General features: G+C 38.2%; 1 protein-coding gene across 7 annotated transcripts in view; it reads right to left on the bottom strand.

The window, feature by feature from the left end:
• The window catches only part of Fer (FER tyrosine kinase), a 512,255-nt gene that overhangs the window by 441,587 nt on the left and 51,994 nt on the right, over positions 1–18,674 (bottom strand). For 6 of the 7 annotated variants that reach the window (XM_029557642.1, XM_008856015.3, XM_017795095.2 and 3 more), the window contains one exon: positions 10,309–10,575. The exons of the other annotated variant lie outside the window; for it this stretch is intronic. In XM_029557642.1, the coding sequence (XP_029413502.1) occupies positions 10,309–10,515 (207 nt within the window). In that variant the 5' untranslated portion in view covers positions 10,516–10,575. The remainder of the gene's footprint in view (positions 1–10,308; positions 10,576–18,674) is intronic. 7 annotated transcript variants of the gene reach the window in all.

Below are 18,674 nucleotides of genomic sequence, written 5' to 3' on the forward strand. Positions count from 1 at the left end.
AAGAGATGCATCTTAGCTCTGGAAATTGTTATTGAATATGTCAATGCTGTTGTAATGAAATGCTTCTTTTAAGTATGTGGTTATTAAATAAATAATTTTTTTAAAGAACAAAAAAGAAAAAGGAAAGGCATACGAAAACATGTCCTTAGTCCTTAGACTTAAAAGCAGAATGTACTCACTTAAAAAATAACATTAAATTAGAATAATCATATCATAAGACATGATTTCTCATGTCTATGTTCACTGTGGAGATAGAAAAACTACATGAAATGACTGAATCTGAACTTGCTTTTGTAACAACATGAAAAAAATTTTTTAAAAAAAAGTGCATTACTAGAACAATGGATAAAAGATGAATACAAAATTTGTTGCAGGGTGGGGGGCTTGAGTGATGACTCAATGGCTCAAACCTGAGGACCACTGTAGTTCAGATCCCCAAAACCCACATTAAGGCCAGGTGGGTGTGGCAGTCAGCATATAATCCCAGTGCTAGGGAGGCAGAAATGTGATCCCTAGGGCAAGCTGGCTATTTAACTAGCTGAATCAAGGAACTCTAGGTTCAACAATAGATCCTGTCTCATTAAGTGAAGTGAACAATGAGGCAGGAAAATGTTTGACATCAACCTCTGGCCTCCACACAGAGTGCACACATGCACACACACACACACACAAAAAAAAATCTATTATAATTTACATTATACACACAAATGTTAGTTATAATTGATGTTGTATGTGTGTGTCTGTGTGTCTGTGTGCGTGCGCATACGGCAATCAGAAAACAGCTTGGAGTTGGTTCTCTTCTTCCACCTTACTGAGGCAGAATCTCTCCTGTTTCTGCTATGCTGCATGCTCCAGGCTATGAGCATCCAGGTGATTCTCCTACCATCTCAATGTAGAAAAGCTGGGATTATAGATGCATACAACTACATCCAGCTTTTCCACTGTGGGTTCCATGATTGAACTTAGGCCGTCAAGCTTGCACAGTAAACCCTTTTAACCACTGAGTCATATTGCTGACCCAAGAAATTTGTTTTTTAAAATAACACATATCAACATGGCCAGCATAGCATACAACACTGATGAAGTAGTGGCACTTTTATCTTTGGGGCAACCAACAGCTGCCTAATTGGAATAAAAGCCCACTCAATAGGAGGAAACTCGTGTGGTACTGTAAACATAACCAAAACACATGGCTGGATAGGTCATATCTTAGGGAAAACCCCAAGACTGTCACATCCCTAGACTAATGTGATTTTTTTAATATTTAAAAAATATGTATCCTTGTATTTACAGACAAACATCCCAAAAAGCACTCACCAAAGAAGCTTCCTTTGCACCAGACAGAGATTATTACCAAGTACTACAAGTGGTCATACAGACATTGTCTATGAATTGCCCAGGCCTAAGTGACACATCTACAATGCAACCTCTACATCTAAAGCTCATGAAACACAGAACAGGGGTAAAGAGGACACTAATGAATCTCTCAGTTCTCATTAGTGAATCTCCCTCATACAACAGAGGTCCAGGAACACAAAAGGTCACAAATGGCCAAAGCATAGAGATTAAGAGTCTGCAGAATGTTGGTTTTTGGACGGGACTCCTATATTAAATTTCACCCATTCAGGTAGGGCTCAGGGAGCATTGTGGAAGAGGGGGAGGAAAGATTGTAAGAGCCAGGGAGGAGATGCACAACCACATGGAAATAGAGTCCTACAAGCTCCTGGGACCCTGCTCATATGAATCTACAGCAATGGTATCAGCATGAACAGGACCCATACAAACTCAAGACAAAAACCCAGCATAGAACTGGGAAAATGGACAGCAGACCCCAATCTTAGCTGAAGAAATATTTGTAACTAATTACTGCTAGGTGAGAAAGTGCTGATCTTCCTAAAACAAGGGACTCTAGATAAGCTGAGTAGACCTCAATAGATGAATTTCTGCTTAAGAATGTCTTGGGACACTAACTTGACACAACAGGCCTTAACATAAATGACAGAACGTATGAATTCCGGGGGGTGGGGGGCTATAGGAGGGTGTCAGTGGGGACAGAGGTATAAAAATGATTAAGATTGATTGAGGTGTTCTGCATGAAATACACAAAAATTCAACAAAAACAAATTTTTAAAAAATGATAATAAAATGGGGCTGGAGAGATGACTCATCAGTTAAGAGCACTGGCTACTCTTCCAGAAGACCCCAGGTTTAATTCCCAGCATCCACATGGTAGCTAACAACTATCCATAACTCCACTTCCAGGGGATTCAACACCCTCTTCTGGCCTCTGCGGGCTTTGCATGACATGGGTACACTTACATACATGCAGGCAAAATACTCATAAAATAAAAATAAAAATTTAAAAATAATAATACATAATGTAGCTAAGTTGTTATAAGTTGGTCATTATATAGTAGATATATTCTTTAAAAATACATGCACAAGTATTTTGGAATAAAGGGACATAATATCCTTAACTAACTCAAATGGTTCCACTTCCTGTAACAGTGATTAATTCCTTATAAACAAGGATTAATTCATCCCCTAACTAAAACAATTAATGACTAGATAAAAATGTATAAAGCAATAGCACCCAACTGGAAGTAGACATCCATAAAGGAAACAATGATCCCTAAGAGACTACAAGAGACTACAAATCATGATGCAAGCCCTAAGATTAGTCCAGCGGACTAAATGAAGAAAACATCTAGGCCATGGCAAGGGCAGAAGAGTCAAGTGGAACCCAGTAATATCCAGGAGCTGAGGAGACAAGAGTTCAGAACACAGAGGTGCCAGCGTACTCAAAGTGCTAGCAGGACTCACAGTCCTACCAGAGAAGGGACAGGGATGAAGACAAAGTACAGGAGGGGAGAGGAGTCAGAGGGGAATGGGAAGGAAAGGGACGAGAGGGGAGGGGAGGTGTGCAACAAACAGAAAACAGGAGATCTACAAACACTGCCCTCAGCTGTACAGGTAAGCACTGGACAGCTCACATGTATGAGGAAACAACTCAATACCTAGGAAATGACCACCCAAAACAACACAAGGAACAGTCTAGAGCTCACATGAGGCCATGAATCATACCAGGCCCCAAAAGCTAGAATTTAATTTTTTGTAATCTTCTGAGTGCCAAGAATGAGCTTGCCTAGGTAGAAAAGATAAATTGACCAGAAATTATATTCACCTGTGCTGGTACCTAACAAGGCAAGAGGATCAAACTGTCTACAGTAGCTTAGCCATATCCCAAAACAAACCTCAAGAATATTTAAAGAAATACAAAAACATCTAATACCTTAAAAAGTAAAATTCATAGTGGCTGGAAGCAAATGAAAGATTACCAGACAAACAAAGGCAGAAAAGTGCAACTCAATAAAGAGAAAAAACTGACCCAGCAAAGGCTAAGGGTGTAGCTCAAAGGTAGAATGCTTACCTAGCACACACCAAGGTCCTGGGTGTGATGCCCAGCACCACAGGGAAGAAGTGGGAGGGCAGAAATGACACAAAAGCAACACACATGATAGAAGACAGAGACAATTAAGCAGTTCTTATAAAGATACATTAAAGAAGCTAGAAGACTAAACACACAGCAGACACATGGAGGACAGAAAAAAAGTTCAATCCTATGCCCTCTTCTGACCTGAACAAGACATTTACAACTCACTCATCTTTAGGATGGAAATTGCTCAACTACTCGGTTATCTCTAATGCCTCCAATTCCTCCATCTTAAAACAGTCATGGAACAAAATAAAGAGGTAGTTTTAGCAAGAACAAAAAGATAAAGGAATGGTACATGGCCCAGTGATGTTTAACAAGATGACAAGAACACATAGTGGAGAAAGGACAGTTTCCTATGTTAACACTCGTGGAATGTGTTGGATAGCTTTAGTGTCAACTTTGCACACCTGGGTTGAGGGAGCCTCAACTGGGGAATTTCCTCTATTGGACTGGCCTGTGGCCATGTCTGAAGGGCATCTTCTTGATGAGTGATGTGGGAGGGCCCAGTCCACTGTGGGTGGTGCCACCCTGCGCAGGTGGGCCTGTGTTGCATAACACAGGGGGCCAGGGGAAAAAGCCAGTAAGCAGCGTTCCTCCATGGCCTGTGCTCCAGCTCCTGCTTCCAGGTTCCTGCCCCGAGTTCCTACCTTGGGCTCCCTGATGAACTGCGACCTGGAAGTTGTAAGCTGAATAAACCCTTTCCTCCCAAAGTTGGTATTGGTCAGAGTGTTTTGTCACAGCAATGAAGAACAAACTAGAACATGGAAGAATTCCATAGCCACATGCTAAAGAATGAAACTAGATCTCTATCATTCAGCAGTTACAAAATTCAATTCAAAATAGATTAAAGGCGATTATAAGATCAAGACGTCAGTGAGATAGCTCAGCAGATAAAACACACGCCACACACGCCTGACAACCTGAGCTAGATCCCAGAACCCATGTAGAGGTGGAAGGAAAGAATCATCTCCACAGTTGTTCTCTTGTTATCAGGGAAACTGAGGTTTCCTTTTACGTTCTTAGTCTCATTAATTAAATAATTTAAAATGGACTCAGTGGATGGCCCTACACCTATGCACATACAACACTCATTTTTTTTAGTTTTATTGTTGTTGTTGTTTTTTAAATGGTACATTGGTGGGGCTGGAGAGATGGCTCAGCAGTTAAAAACACTAGCCACCCTTGCAAAGGACCCGGGTTCAAGTCCCAGAACCTACATGGAGGCTAACAACTGTCCATTAACTCCAGTTCCAGGGGATCCAAGGCCCCCCACAGGAATTGCACAACATGGGTACAACAACCTATATGCAAGCAATACACTCATAGATATAAAACAAATATAATAAATAAAACATTTAAAATGGTATAGTGGGGGCTAGAGAGATGGCTCAGCTGTTAAGATCATTTGCTTTTCTTGAAGAGGACCTGGGTTCAGTTCACAGCACCCACACAGTGACATACAACCATCTGTAACTCTAGTTTCAGGGGATCCAATCTCCTCTTCTGGCTTCCATGGGCATCACACACTCCTGGGGCACATATATACGTCCAGGCAAAACACCCACACATATAAAATGAAAATAAGTATTTTTTTTTAAATAAAAAAAAGTACATGCAGTAAGAAGGGAAAAGGAAGGGCATGAGAAGTTGGAAAGGAAGGAGTAGGGTGGATTTGATCAAAACACATTATACTGATGTATGAAATTCCAAACAATAATTTTTTTTTTTTGTCTTTTTGAAGCAGGGTCTCCCTGTAGCCCCAGCTGTCCTGGAACTCACTATGTAGACCAGGCTGGCCTTGAACTCACAGAGATCCGCCTGCTTCTGCCTCTCAAGTGCTGGGACTACAGGTGTGCGCCACCACGCCCGGCTCAATTTTTTAAATTTTTTAATAGACTTGGAAGTCCAAGGACAATTTTATTGGAGCTTGAACAAAACACAGCATGGCAGGCAAACTGTAAATCTTTGTAGCTGCATGGAGAGAGATGGAGAAGAAAGAGAGAAAGGCATGCCTTCTGCAAAGGAGGTTCCCAAGCAGCAGCACAGCTAAAGGGAAGGGAGAAACCTCAAAGGAATGAGAAATTCCAGGATGCTAGGGAAGCCATGCTTAGGCCTTAGGAAAGCAGAGACTCTGCAGTACTGCCTGATGGAAGCAATTCTTCAGGGCACATCAACTACTTTTTGGACAAGACCCCCCAAACCATAAAAAATAAAACCAAATGTTGAAAAGTGAAATTATATCAAACAAAAAGCATTTACACAGTAAAGGAAACAGCAGAATGAAGAGACAACCTACAGAATAACAGAAAATATCTGAAAACTATTTACTTGACAAGAGGTTTATATCTAAAATGTACAAAAATTCAAAAATCTCAATAGCAAAATAGCAAGCTGATTAAAATGATTTATGAACTTACATACATGTCTCAAAAGAAGACATAGTTAACAAGTATGTGGAAAATGTTCAACATCATTAATCATCAGAGAAATTAAAGCCACAATGAGAAATCTCCTTATCCCAGTAAGAATAGGCATTATCAAAAACAGAACAGTTAAGTACTAGAGAGGATGCAGAGAAAAGGAAATCTTTGCACTTTGTAGGAAAGCAATTCATAGAATCATTAAATAAAATATCACAGAGTTTTCTCAAAAAGTTAAAGCTGGAATTGTTATATGATCCAGCAATCTCTCTTGTATATATACAAAGGAAAGAAAAGACATCTTCACTCCCAAGTTCTCTGCAGCATTATTCACAATAACCAAGAATGGAAAAAATCTTGTGTCCATTCACTCACTGATAAATGGATAAAAAATATGTGGCACATATATACTGTGGAATACTATCCAGCCATAAAAATGATAAAATCATGTTATTTATAATAACATGATGGAACTGGAGATCATTATGTTAAATGAAATAAACAGGAATAGAAAAAACAAACACTGAATGATCTAATATATGTGAAACCTAAAGAAATTGATTTCATAAAAATTCAGAGGAGAAGGGTGATAGCCAGAATGGTGGTTACCAAGGTTCTAGAGGACTGTAGGGAAGAAGGAGAAAGATGGATCAATAGGTACTAAGTTACAGTTAGACAGACCCATAAGTTATGGTATACAACTGAATAATACAGAGGGGATAGAGCTAATAGCAGGAAATTGTGGATTCAGGGTTGTTTTTGTCTTGTGTTTGGTTTAGTTTGGTTCAGTTTTTTGAGACAGGGTCTCCTAGAGCTCAGGCTGGCCTTAAACTTGCCTATGTAGCTGAGGATGACCCTGAACACCTAATCTTCCTGCCTCCAACAACCAAGTGCTGGGTACTGTAGATTTCAAGACATTAGAAGGACTAAATATTACACAATGTATAAATGTATTAAAACATCATTTAGCATCCCATGAATATGTATCAGTTAAAAATAAATATGAATTTAAGAAAAAAAATGGAGCTGGAGCGATGGCTCTGTGGTTAAGATCACTGGCTGCTCTTGGAGAAGACTAGGGTTCAGTTCCTGGCACCCACATGGCAGCTAACAACCATTCATAATTCCAAGGGGTCTTACTCCCTTTTCTGACCTCCACAGGCACTGTACATACAAGTGCACTTACATACATGCAGGCAAAACATTAATACATACAAAACAAAAATATTTTTTTAAAAGAAAAAGGAAAAAATTCAATCAAAAGAAATAGATTTTTTTTAAAGTTAAATGCAGACAGAACAAAGAAAAAGAAAATGGTAAAATAACAAATTTAAACCTAACTATATCAAATAATCACATTAAATGAAACAGTTCAGTGGCTGCCTATGAAGTGCAAGGCCCTGAGCAATCCCCAGCATAGGAAGAAAGAGAGGAAGTCCAAATATACCAAGTGGCAGAGACTGACATAATATATTGAAGGAAAACAACTATATGCTACTTGTAAGAACCCAGTATAGCCAGGTGTGGTGGTGCATGCCTTTAATCCCAGCACCAGCACTTAGGAGGCAGAGGCAGGAGGATCTTTGTGAGTTCGAAGCTAGCCTGGTCTACATAGTGAGTTCTAGGACAGCTGGGGGCCGCAGAGAGACCCTGTCTCAAAAAGACAAAAAAAAAAAAAAAAAAAAAAAAAAAAAAAGAACCCAGTATAACAACATATATAACAACTTATGACAAAAAAGCGACTACTGTGTTAACATTAACCAAAAATTATAACACCAAGCAGAGTAGACTTTACAGCAAAGACTATTATTAGAGATAAGAAGGCAGTGTCCCAATGATAAAGGAGCAATTCATAAGGAAAACGCAAAAATATTAAGCATTTTTTAACTTAATGAACAAAGTAATTATCTGTCATGCAGACTTAACATTTATGAACCTAACTGCAAAGATTCAAACTATGAGAAGACTCGTTAAACCACAAGTAGAAACCAACAAGTTCACAGTTCATATCAGGGATTTTAAAATCCCTCTCAATAATTGTTGTAACAGGTGAGAGTTAATTATCTGTGTCAATTTGGATGGACCAAGCGACACTGTCCAACAGATGATCAAACATTATTTCTGGATCTGTTATAAGTCTTTGGAAGAGAGCGTTTGAATCAGTCAAGTAAATGCAGAAGATCAATGTGAGGTGCAGCATCCAGCCATTGAGTACTTCTAGAGCAAGAAAGAGAAACGCAAGGAAGATGAAACTTTCATCTTCTACCTCTGGTATCAGAACTCTAGAGTTTAGGGGTTTGGAACTTAGAAATGTCTCCACCCCTCTCAGGATTTTGTTCTCAGACTTGAAAATTTCATCAGTTCCCCTAGTCTACAGGCCTCCTGACTCATAGTAAACTTTATCACCAGGTTTCTGGTTCTCTAGTTTGTGGTGCTTCTTTACTTCACTGTAAACATGTACACAAATAGACTAGATAGATAGGAGATAGATAAGACAGACAGACAGACAGACAGATAGAGATAGATGGATGGGTGGATGGATGGATGGATGGATGATAAATGGATGATAGGTGACAATTAGATGATATAGATAATAGATTATAGAGATAGAGAGATACAGAGATAGATATATATTGATTCTGTTTCTCTGAAAACCCCTAACAGAAATTAAAGTCCTGAACGTGACTGTCAACCACCTGAACCTGATTGTCCATCTACAGAATACACCAACCAACAACATAGAATGCACATTCTTATCAAGTGCACATGAAACAGTCACCAAGACAGACCACAGTCATAATTTTTCCCCCTTTGGTTTTTTTTTTTTTTTTTTTTTTTTGAGACAGGGTCTCCCTGTAGCTCCAGGCCAGCTGGACTTGAACTCACAGAGATCCACCTGCCTTTGTCTCCCAAGTGCTGGGATTAAAGGCGTGTGCCACAGTCATAAATTTAGAAAGCACTGAAGCTATACACAGAATGGGCTCTTGGAAAACAGAACTAAATTCAATATCAATAACTGGAAGGCCATTTGAAGGAAAAACCAACACTTGTGCTGTAGAGCAGGGTCCTCTACACATAAGAGCTGCCATATTTATGAGATCAGCTGTGCCTGCTTGCAAGAGTCCATCAGGTTCTATTGGGCTATTGGACTTGTTCACTGCTGACATTCCCTCATAGAAGGAGGGGATGGTGGGGGGTAGGGGGTCACTGAACACTTACTGAGATTCCAGCTACTCCTCACACACATTAGTATATAATTCTGACCTAAACTGCAAGTGACCTCCAGCTCTTAAGAGGTGTTAGAGTATATGGTAGAGTGATAGTGGGGATAACTGAAGTGGAGCTCCACTTACATGGCTATGGAAAAGCCATCATCCATGCAGGGTGAGGACGTCCCAGTGCGGTTGTTGTGGGGTCACACACTCCTGCAGACAACCCCTTAACAATGCTCTATAAGTAACTCAAATAAACTCATTGGTTCCCCAGGGTGGACTTCAATGAACTCCTACTTTGATTTCTTGTTGGGACCTATGAGGAAGGAGCAGGCATTGTATCTCCAAGGGAAGGAATTCTCACAATAACTGGCAATTTAATAAAATACCTTGAAAGAGTACATAAGCCAAAAAAAAAAAAAAAACCAAAAGGGAAATTAAAATTTATTCTGAATTGAAAGGATATTAAAATAAGCACATAAAAATTTATAGAACAGGGCTGGAGAGATGGCTCAGTAGTTAAGAGAGAGTACTGCTCTTCCAAAGGACCCGAGTTCAATTCCCAGAGCCTACGTTAGACAACTCACAACCACATTAAACTCCTGCTCCAGGGAATCCAATGCCTCTGACTTCCACTGGCAGCAGCACTCACACACTCCTACCCATACACAGACACATAAATAAATAATAAATATAAATATAAAAAATTTACAGACTACAGAAACTGGGGAGATGGCTCAGTCTGTAAGAATTGTTTCTGTGAAAGAATGAAGATCTGAGTTCAAATCCCTAGCACCCACATAAAAAAGCCAGGCATGTAGCCCCATGCCTGTAACCCCAGCATTTAAGGGGGCAGAGCCCTAGAGCTCACTGCCCAGGCAGCCTAGCCTAAACAGCATACTTCAGGTTCAGTGAGAGACCCTATCTCAAGGAAATAAAGTGGACAGCAACAGAGGAAGATCTCTGGCCTCCAGCAACAGTGCATGGGTGTGTGCATCCACATGTGCACATACATGCATATACCACACACCAAAAAAATTGAAGGATGTAGTCAAAACAGAATTTAGAGAAAATTTAGAACACTGCAAGTTGACATAGGTATGTTCATTGAATAGTATGATCTCTTTGTTTTTAGAACAATGATGATGCTGTACATAACAAATAAAACCATTCTTCTTACCTTGGATAAATTGCTGACATAATTCACTTGCACAGTGCTTTCTTTATCAACTTGATTACAAAGGTTCTGTAAACTACATGCATATTCTTTATCACTTTTTATTCTCAGAGCCATAAATTTCTTTACTGTTTCCAGTAACCGTAATTCCCAGTCTTGCAACTTTAACACAGCTTCCTGTGAATTCTTCAGGTCACTCCCAAACCCCATTTTTGTAAGGCACTGCTTATCCTCTACACTGCACAGGTGAGCCTTCTAGTCAGCACATATCTGTGGATACAAAAATAAGAAGTCTTCAATTAGAAGGAAATTAATCTTCAAAGCAAAGATAGGCCCACTCTCTTCAGAGTTTAAAAAAAAAAAAAAGTTGGTACAACTAACTGCTTTTTCCTAAAGATCAGAAAAAACTGAGGATGTTCACTCTATTGATATTATACTGTAAGTTCTAGACATTTCAGTGACATAAGTAAAATAAAAAACATTCAGATTAGAAAAAGAAAAAGTGAAACTATTTGTATTTGCAGATGATATCACCTTATATAGAGAAAATCCTAAGGAAGACAATGCAAAATTGTTAGTCTAGTAATGTTACAATGTATTAATGTTTGAAGACAAAATGTCCCCCAGAGACTCATGTGTTCAGTGTCTGGCACCCAGCTAATGGTATTACTCTGGGGTGGAAACTTCAGGTGGTAGAGCCTCGCTACAGATAGTAAGTCACTGGAGTATGCTTTCAAAGATCATACCATATCCCTGGTCCCTTCCTGTTGGGAGTTGTTAATCCATTATGTACATTGAGCTGTGGCAGTCTTGTTTACCTAGAGTTTGTGTTTTGCACACCAGTACCTAATCTGCCAAGTCAGGAGGAATGTGTTTATATGGTGGAGTTCACAAGTATTTGATGGCTCCTTGACCCTCAGATACAGGTGGGAAAAATAGCTGTTGAAACTAACTGAGCTAAGCAAATGGTGGCTATCTCTGATGTTCTGTATAAAAAGGCGGAGCTACTGACAGTCCTCCCAAGTATCTTTTCTCTGTCTCTTGTTTTTTCTTTCAGTCCTCACTTCCCCCTTTCAGGTACTGTCCGTCTTGGCCGGCTGGCACTGGCACCTTCCTATCTCTGTTTCCTGGATTCTGGAAGGTGAGCTGCTTCTATCACACATGACTGCTATCATGATGTACTGCCTCGCTACAGGCTCCAACACATAAGGCCAAGTGACCATGGAAGGAAATTCCTGAAAAAATAAGCCAAAATAAATCTACCTTAGGTTGTTTATCTCACATATTTGGTTACAGCAATATAAAGCTAACTAACATACACAGTATAAAATCAACATATAAAAGTCAATTAAACATTTACATATCAGCAATAATCGATCCAAAAATTAAAAGGCAATTATATTTATAAAAGCATTAAAAAAGAGTAAAACACACAGGAATAAATTTAAGAAAAATGCAAAACTGTATCCTTAAAACTAAAAATATGGTTAAAATTATAAACAAACTACTGAAAGACTCATGTTCAAAGGTAGAGTTAAAAATGTTAAAGCATGAGTTTCCAATTTGATCTACAGATTTGAGATAATCCAGTGATATCTCAGAGCATTTTGTAGAAACTGATAAGCAAATAATAAAATATAGATGATAAGGAAAAGGAGCCAGAATGATCATTTTTTAAAAGTCTTAAAAAAAAAAGAACTTTTAGGCTTCATGATTTCTAATTTCAAAACAATAAAAAGCTACAATAATTAAGACAGCATGGCATGGATATGTGGACTGACATCAAGATTAACAGGGAAGAACAGAGAGTTCCAATAAATTTTCACACCTATGGAAAAATTATTTTCTACGAAGGTATCAAGTCTACTCAATGGGAAAGAAGAGGCTCCTCGATGAACAATCCTGGGACACCTGGGTTTCCACAATGAAGACTGAAGTGAACGATTCCTTAGACTATAGACAATAGCTAATACTAAAAGGATCATATACCTAATATCAGAGCTAAAACTATAAATCACTTAGAAGTAAATGTTCATAACCTTGGCTTAGGCAGTAGTTTCTTAGCTACAACAGAAAAACAGCAGCAAAATAAGATACACATAAATTGTATTTCACCAAAATTAAAGACTTTAGTACTTCAAAAGACATCATGAAATAAAAAGATAACCCAAAGAATGGGAAAAAAAACTTGAAAGTCACATGACAAACTTTTATCTTGACTACAGAAATAATTCTTATAACTTGGTAACAAAATATAAACCAATGAAGTCTGGAGAGACAGCTCACTGGTCAAGAGCACTAGGACCTGAGTTTCATCCCCTGAGCCCACAACAGGCAGCTCACAATCGCCTGTAACTTCAGCTCCAGGAGCATCTGACACCTCTGGCCTCTGAGAGTACCCACACCCATGTGCACACACTACTACACACATAAACATGTAATTAAAAATAATAAAAATAAATTTTTTGTAAACCCCATCTTAAAAAATACATGAACAAATGAAAATAAAGGATCTCTAAAGAAGATATATAAATGCTCAACAAGCACAGAAAAAGATGCTCCACGTTGTGAGGAATTAGCAAATCAAAGCTATAATGAGATAGGAATGCACACTAGGACATTTATAACAAAAAGACATAAAATCAAATGTTGGAGAAACTGGAGGGAGTAGAAGTCTCACGCTGCTAGAGAAATGTGAAATGGTAGAACCATTATGGAAAAAACAGGTAGTTTCTCCAAAGGTAAAGCATAGAGCTACCTTATGACCCAAAACCATACTTCTGAGCACATACTCAGGTGAAATTAAAAAACAAGCCCATGGAAACAAGGGATGCAGCCAGATTCCATTTCCAGCACCACATTTTAGTAAACAAAAAATCTAAACAAAAATTTATATGTGAGACTGGGCATGGCAGCGCACACCATTAGTCCCAGCATTCAAGAGGCAAAGGCAGACAGATCTTTGAGATTAAAGCCAGCCTGGTCTACATAACAAGTTCTAGATTGGCTAGGACTACTAGGACCCTGTCTCCAGATGACCATAAATTAATTAATCAATTATTTATTTATATGTGAATGTCTGAAGCAACATTATTCAAAATAGCCACAAAATGAAAATACCCCAAATATTCAATCAATGAGTGGATGAATGAAATATAGGAACAGCTGATCTTCCTAAAACAAGGATCTCTAGATAAGCTGACTAGATTCAGCAGATGGACAAGCACTGGAGAATGGCCGGGGGTGTCGACAACACAGTGGACAGTAACAGGGATGACAGAGTATATGGGCTCCAGTATGAGGCTATGGAGGGGTGCCATTTTGGAAGTGGGTATATAGATGAATAATATTGTGTGGGATGTTCTGTATGATATACACACAGAAAAATCAAGAAATTTATTTTAAAAGACATATTTGAGGAGGAAGCATAAAAATTTACTTCATATTAAACAGTAGAGGTGATAAACATTACCAGTGGAATCTCCCTGATGGATTTATATCCATACTCAGGTACTAAGGATCCAAGTGTAACTGACTGTGACTAGTAATCATCAGATACATAGAGACTAAAGACACATGTGCAAACATCTAAGTGTTAGTAACATTAAAAATGTAGCAAACAGCATATTTTAAAATGAAATGGAGATCTTTAAAGGGTAAAAACTCATTCAATTTTATATCTTACAGGGTTTATACTGGGTTCAATATTGTATAACTGTATTAATTCAACTGTGAACCTAAAAATTTACAGCCACTTTTGAAAGAGATGTATCCTTGCTCTGGAGTGTGTTACTGAATATGTTAAAGCTGTAATGAAATGCTTCTGATAATCATGTGGTTATTAAATTTAAAAACAACTTTAAAAATAATTCTTCAAAGCATAAAAATTTGCTCCTTAATAATTAGTAGGTGTGAAAAACATTACCATTGAAATCTACCTGATGACTTTATATCCATGCTCAGATGCCAAGGAGGTCAGAAAGTAACCGACTGTGACTAGAAATAATCAGATATATAGAGCTTAGAAATGCATGTGCAAACATCTTAATAGCAATTGCATTAAAAATGAATTTTTCTGTATGAAACTGTGTACTTTAATAATGAAATGGAGATCTTTTTTAAAGGTTAAAACCTCATTTAATTTTATGTCTTATAGGGTTTATATGGAGTACAATATTGTATAACTGTATTAATTCAACTGTAAACCTAAAGATTTACAGCCAATTTTGAAAGAGATATATCTTATCTCTAGAAATTGTTATTGAATATGTCAATGCTGTTGTAATGAAATGCTTCTTCTAATCATGTGGTTATTAAATAAATAATTTTTTTAAAAAGAAAGAAATATAGCAATAACCATACAATGGACTATTATATGCCAGTTTAAAGGAATGAAGTACTAATACAGACTACAACATGAATGAAACTTGAAAATATTTTGTAAAAGACCACACATTGTATGATTCTTTTTGTATAACATGTCTAAAATAGGCCAATCCAGAGATATAACACAGATTTTTAGTCATCTAAGACTGGTGAATTTAGAGACAAATAGGGAGTGATAGCTAAGGGGTATCAGATGTCCTGTGGTGATGAAAATGTTCTGAAATAGATTGTGATGACAGCAAAACTGAGTGTACTAAAAACAGCTAAACTATACTGTTTCAATGGGTGAATTCTTTAGAATGTGAATGCCATATTTAACCGTGGTTCGATGTATCCCTCAGGTTTCAAATGTTGTGATTTAATCCTCATGGAGAGGTATTTAGAAGGTGAAAATAGAATCCCACTGTGGTATTTAGCAGTAGGATTTCTGGAAGGTAATCAGGATTAAACAAAGTCATTAGGATGGTGCTAATTCTCTCTCCCCATGTCTTTCCCATTTCCCTTCTCTCTTCTACCTCTCCCTTCCTTTCAGTTATCCTCTCTTGTATCCTTGAAATACTCTGAACCATCTTGGGTCTCTGCCAGTAAGAAGGCCATCCACAGATGTGGCCCCTAGATCCTGAACCTACAGAATTGTGAACCAAAATAAACCTCTCTTATTTACAAACTTAGCTCATGGTACCATGTTACTGGTGACAGGAAAATGGACTCTTACAGAAAACAGTAACTCAAAACAGTTGTTTAAAAAAATTCCTATGGCATAACTTATGATCATGTACAGGTCAGTTATCATAAACTTCCCCAAGATATCCTCCTTGTTTATTATAAATCCTGAAACTACTGCAGAATTTATTTTGCCCTCCAGTTTTCTCAGCTTTCAAGCAGTGAATCTTTCAGAGTCAGGAAAAAATACAGAAACATGCCTTCTACTTTCCAGATCATCCATGCCAGAAGTCAGAAGTATTGCTACTGTTGTTGTTTAGGTGGTTTTTGCAGTGCAGGGAATTGAACCTAGGGTCTCAGACATGCTAAGTGTTCTCTACTACTGAGCTATATCGGCAGCCACAGCAGTTTCTTGTTAATTAAGCTGATATTATCTAAGCTCCAAAGACATGTACATACGGGTTTCTCTAATCTTTGTTACCTCGCCTAAATATAAAGTAAAAATGAGGGTTCGCCAAATAGAGAATAAATTACAACTTTCCCTAAATGAAAGATGTCCAATTTTATAAACTATAAATTAGGGAAAAGGGGTTTTTAAGCTGTGAGAAACTCCATTTTGTCAGTTTCCAAAGTAGGAACCAAGACACTAAATGGCCCTCAACTAAGTCAATAACTGCAAAAGAACTGAATTACTTTAGTATCAAATAAGATGATTCCAGGTTTTCATCTACATGTAACATGCTTAATGTTTAAACACGTTTAAAACAACTACTTTGGGTCTGAGGTGTGAGCTCCATGGTAGAACACTTGTCTGGTATGCAGAAGCCCAGGGTTCAATCCCCAGTGTCATGGTAGGAAAGATAATCACTTATAGGCATAAAACTTGACAATGAACCTTTTTTATTATTTTTACCTGCAACAACAAAAAAAATCTTGTGGAGTCAGACTCTACCTCATCCATTTTCAGTGGAAGAATCAGCAATATTTTTTGAGAGACAGAATGGAAAAAATATTTTACTTTCTAAAAAACGTAATTTTCCATAAATATCACCTCTGCTTCTCAATGCATCTTGATAAGATTTCTTTTTCTGCTATTAAAAACTTCAAAAGAACTGTGAAGAGCTCAGGAAAAAAAAATGGAAAACACTCTGTCAGAATCTGGGAAACACCCCAGCCTGTCCTGAGGGCTTATTATATTCACTAATATTATAGTGAATATTCACTAATATTATAGGTCAGAGTATATATAAAACAATATATGGTATTTCTCTTTAAGGAATAAATAAATTAAAGCAACTCCATAATAAATTAAGACTATATCTAACTATTGGACTGTTTAATATTGCAAATACTTTAGGAATTATCAGATTGATATATTACATATAACTATTCCATTCATACCAAATGACATATGCATAAGTGTTTGTAATAAGAACCAAAAACTTAGAAATATGAGAAATAGTCACCAATGAGAATTGGTTAAACTGTAATCAAGGCTGTTGTATCTGCAGCCAATCAATTCAAATCATAGCCTGTGTCAATTTGCCCTATGTTCACAATCACACACAGTAGATTCTTGAGAATTCACACTGGAAACCCCATTCTGAAGGGAAGCAAGAGAGGGAGCAGGCAACATCTGAACATATCTAAAGAGAAAAGCTCCTCCACCAGCACAGCATCAGAAATGCACAAAGGGCAGCATTTGCCTTCCATCCTCCAGGGCTCGGTGACAAATTGGTGCATGACACTCAAGGCCAGCACCATTCTTTAAACATCTTATAGGACAGAGAAAGGCCGGGTGCAGTGGTGCATGCCTTTAATCCCAGCACTTGGGAGGTAGAAGTAGGCAGATTCTCTGAGTTCAAGGCCAGCCTGGCCTACCTAGTGAGTTCCAGGACAGCTCAGGCTACAAGGAGACCTTATCTCAAAAAAAAAAAAAAAAAGACAGAGAAAATCTTAGGATCCTCAATAAAGCCAAACTGTGCATCAGAAATGTCTCCCCCCACTATCTACATTCATGTTCATACACCAGAGAAACAAATATTTAAGAAAAAAACAGTTTCTGATCCAGACAAGATGAATAGACTATTTATCCCAGTTCCTCCACACTGAGCTAGACTAGTTTATTCAATGAGCTAGTACAACCGACAAGTGAAAAAGAGCTCTTGGAGGTGGAAGGAGACCCTACTCCTCCACCTAGCACTAGAACAGCACAGAGGCAGGGCACCCTGTGCTCCCCTCAACAGAAGGCCACCCATGTAGCACCTCCCAGACACCACCCTAGTAACAGAAGACAGCCCATGTAGACTAGTTCTTCCCAGAATAGAACTGTAGTTTCCTGTGACAACAGGGTCAGACACCAGCAACAAGGAAGATTGTGAATATCACCAAAAAAAAAAAAAAAGAAAAGAAAAGAAAAGAAAAAAAGAGCCAGGGGAGCACATTCCTTCCCTGCAAGGTCTGAAACTCTCCTTTCCCAGCAGGAGAAACCAAGGCAATCAGGAGGAATCAGCAAGAGAAACCCAATTATAACAAGAAACCCATGTAGGAACCTCTCCATACTCACATATCTGAGGGTCTCCTTCCTCACAGAGATACCACAGCAGGCAAGCAGAATAGGTAAGAGGGACCCAGCTTTTGCAAAAAGTCCAGTCCAGGAAAGCACAGGTTCAAGACTCTCTTCTCCATTCCACATATATCAGGGTAGCAGAGTTTGGTAAGGAAACCCCAGTACATTCTCTCCCACCAATAAGCATCCAGGACCTGACCTAAAAAAGGTTTCTATTTACTCAGGTAACACAAGTAGGAACCAGTGGGAGCCCAAGAGTTATTAAATAAATAAAACAAACCCAAACAACAATGCAAACAATTGAAAATTCAATTGCCGATGGGACTGTAGTCCATAAAAAAAGACTAAGACTTTCATGCTAAAACTGAACAAGTTAACTATTTATGAAAGTAAGAGATTGAAGGGCTGGAGAGATGGCTCAGTGCTGAAGAGCAATGACTGCTCTTGCAGGACCCAGGCTCAAATCCCAGTACCCACATGGTGGCTAACGACCAACCAAACATAACTTCAGTTCCAGGGGATTGAACCCCCTCGTCTGACGTCTGAGGGCATTGTACAACATGGGTACAGGGTACACATACATACATACAGGCAATACACTCATACATATAAAATAAAAATAAAAAATGTTTTTTCAAATGAGAGATTGAAGCAGGCCCCAAGTCTAATATAACACATAAATTATAGGATTTAATCAGAAATCACCTGTCTCTCCAAGAACAAAGAAAACCATAATTTTTTTTCCTCTCTT

The sequence above is a fragment of the Nannospalax galili genome, unplaced genomic scaffold (assembly GCF_000622305.1).
Source record: "Nannospalax galili isolate Female #2095 unplaced genomic scaffold, S.galili_v1.0 scaffold27, whole genome shotgun sequence".
NCBI classification, from domain to species: Eukaryota; Metazoa; Chordata; class Mammalia; order Rodentia; family Spalacidae; genus Nannospalax; species Nannospalax galili.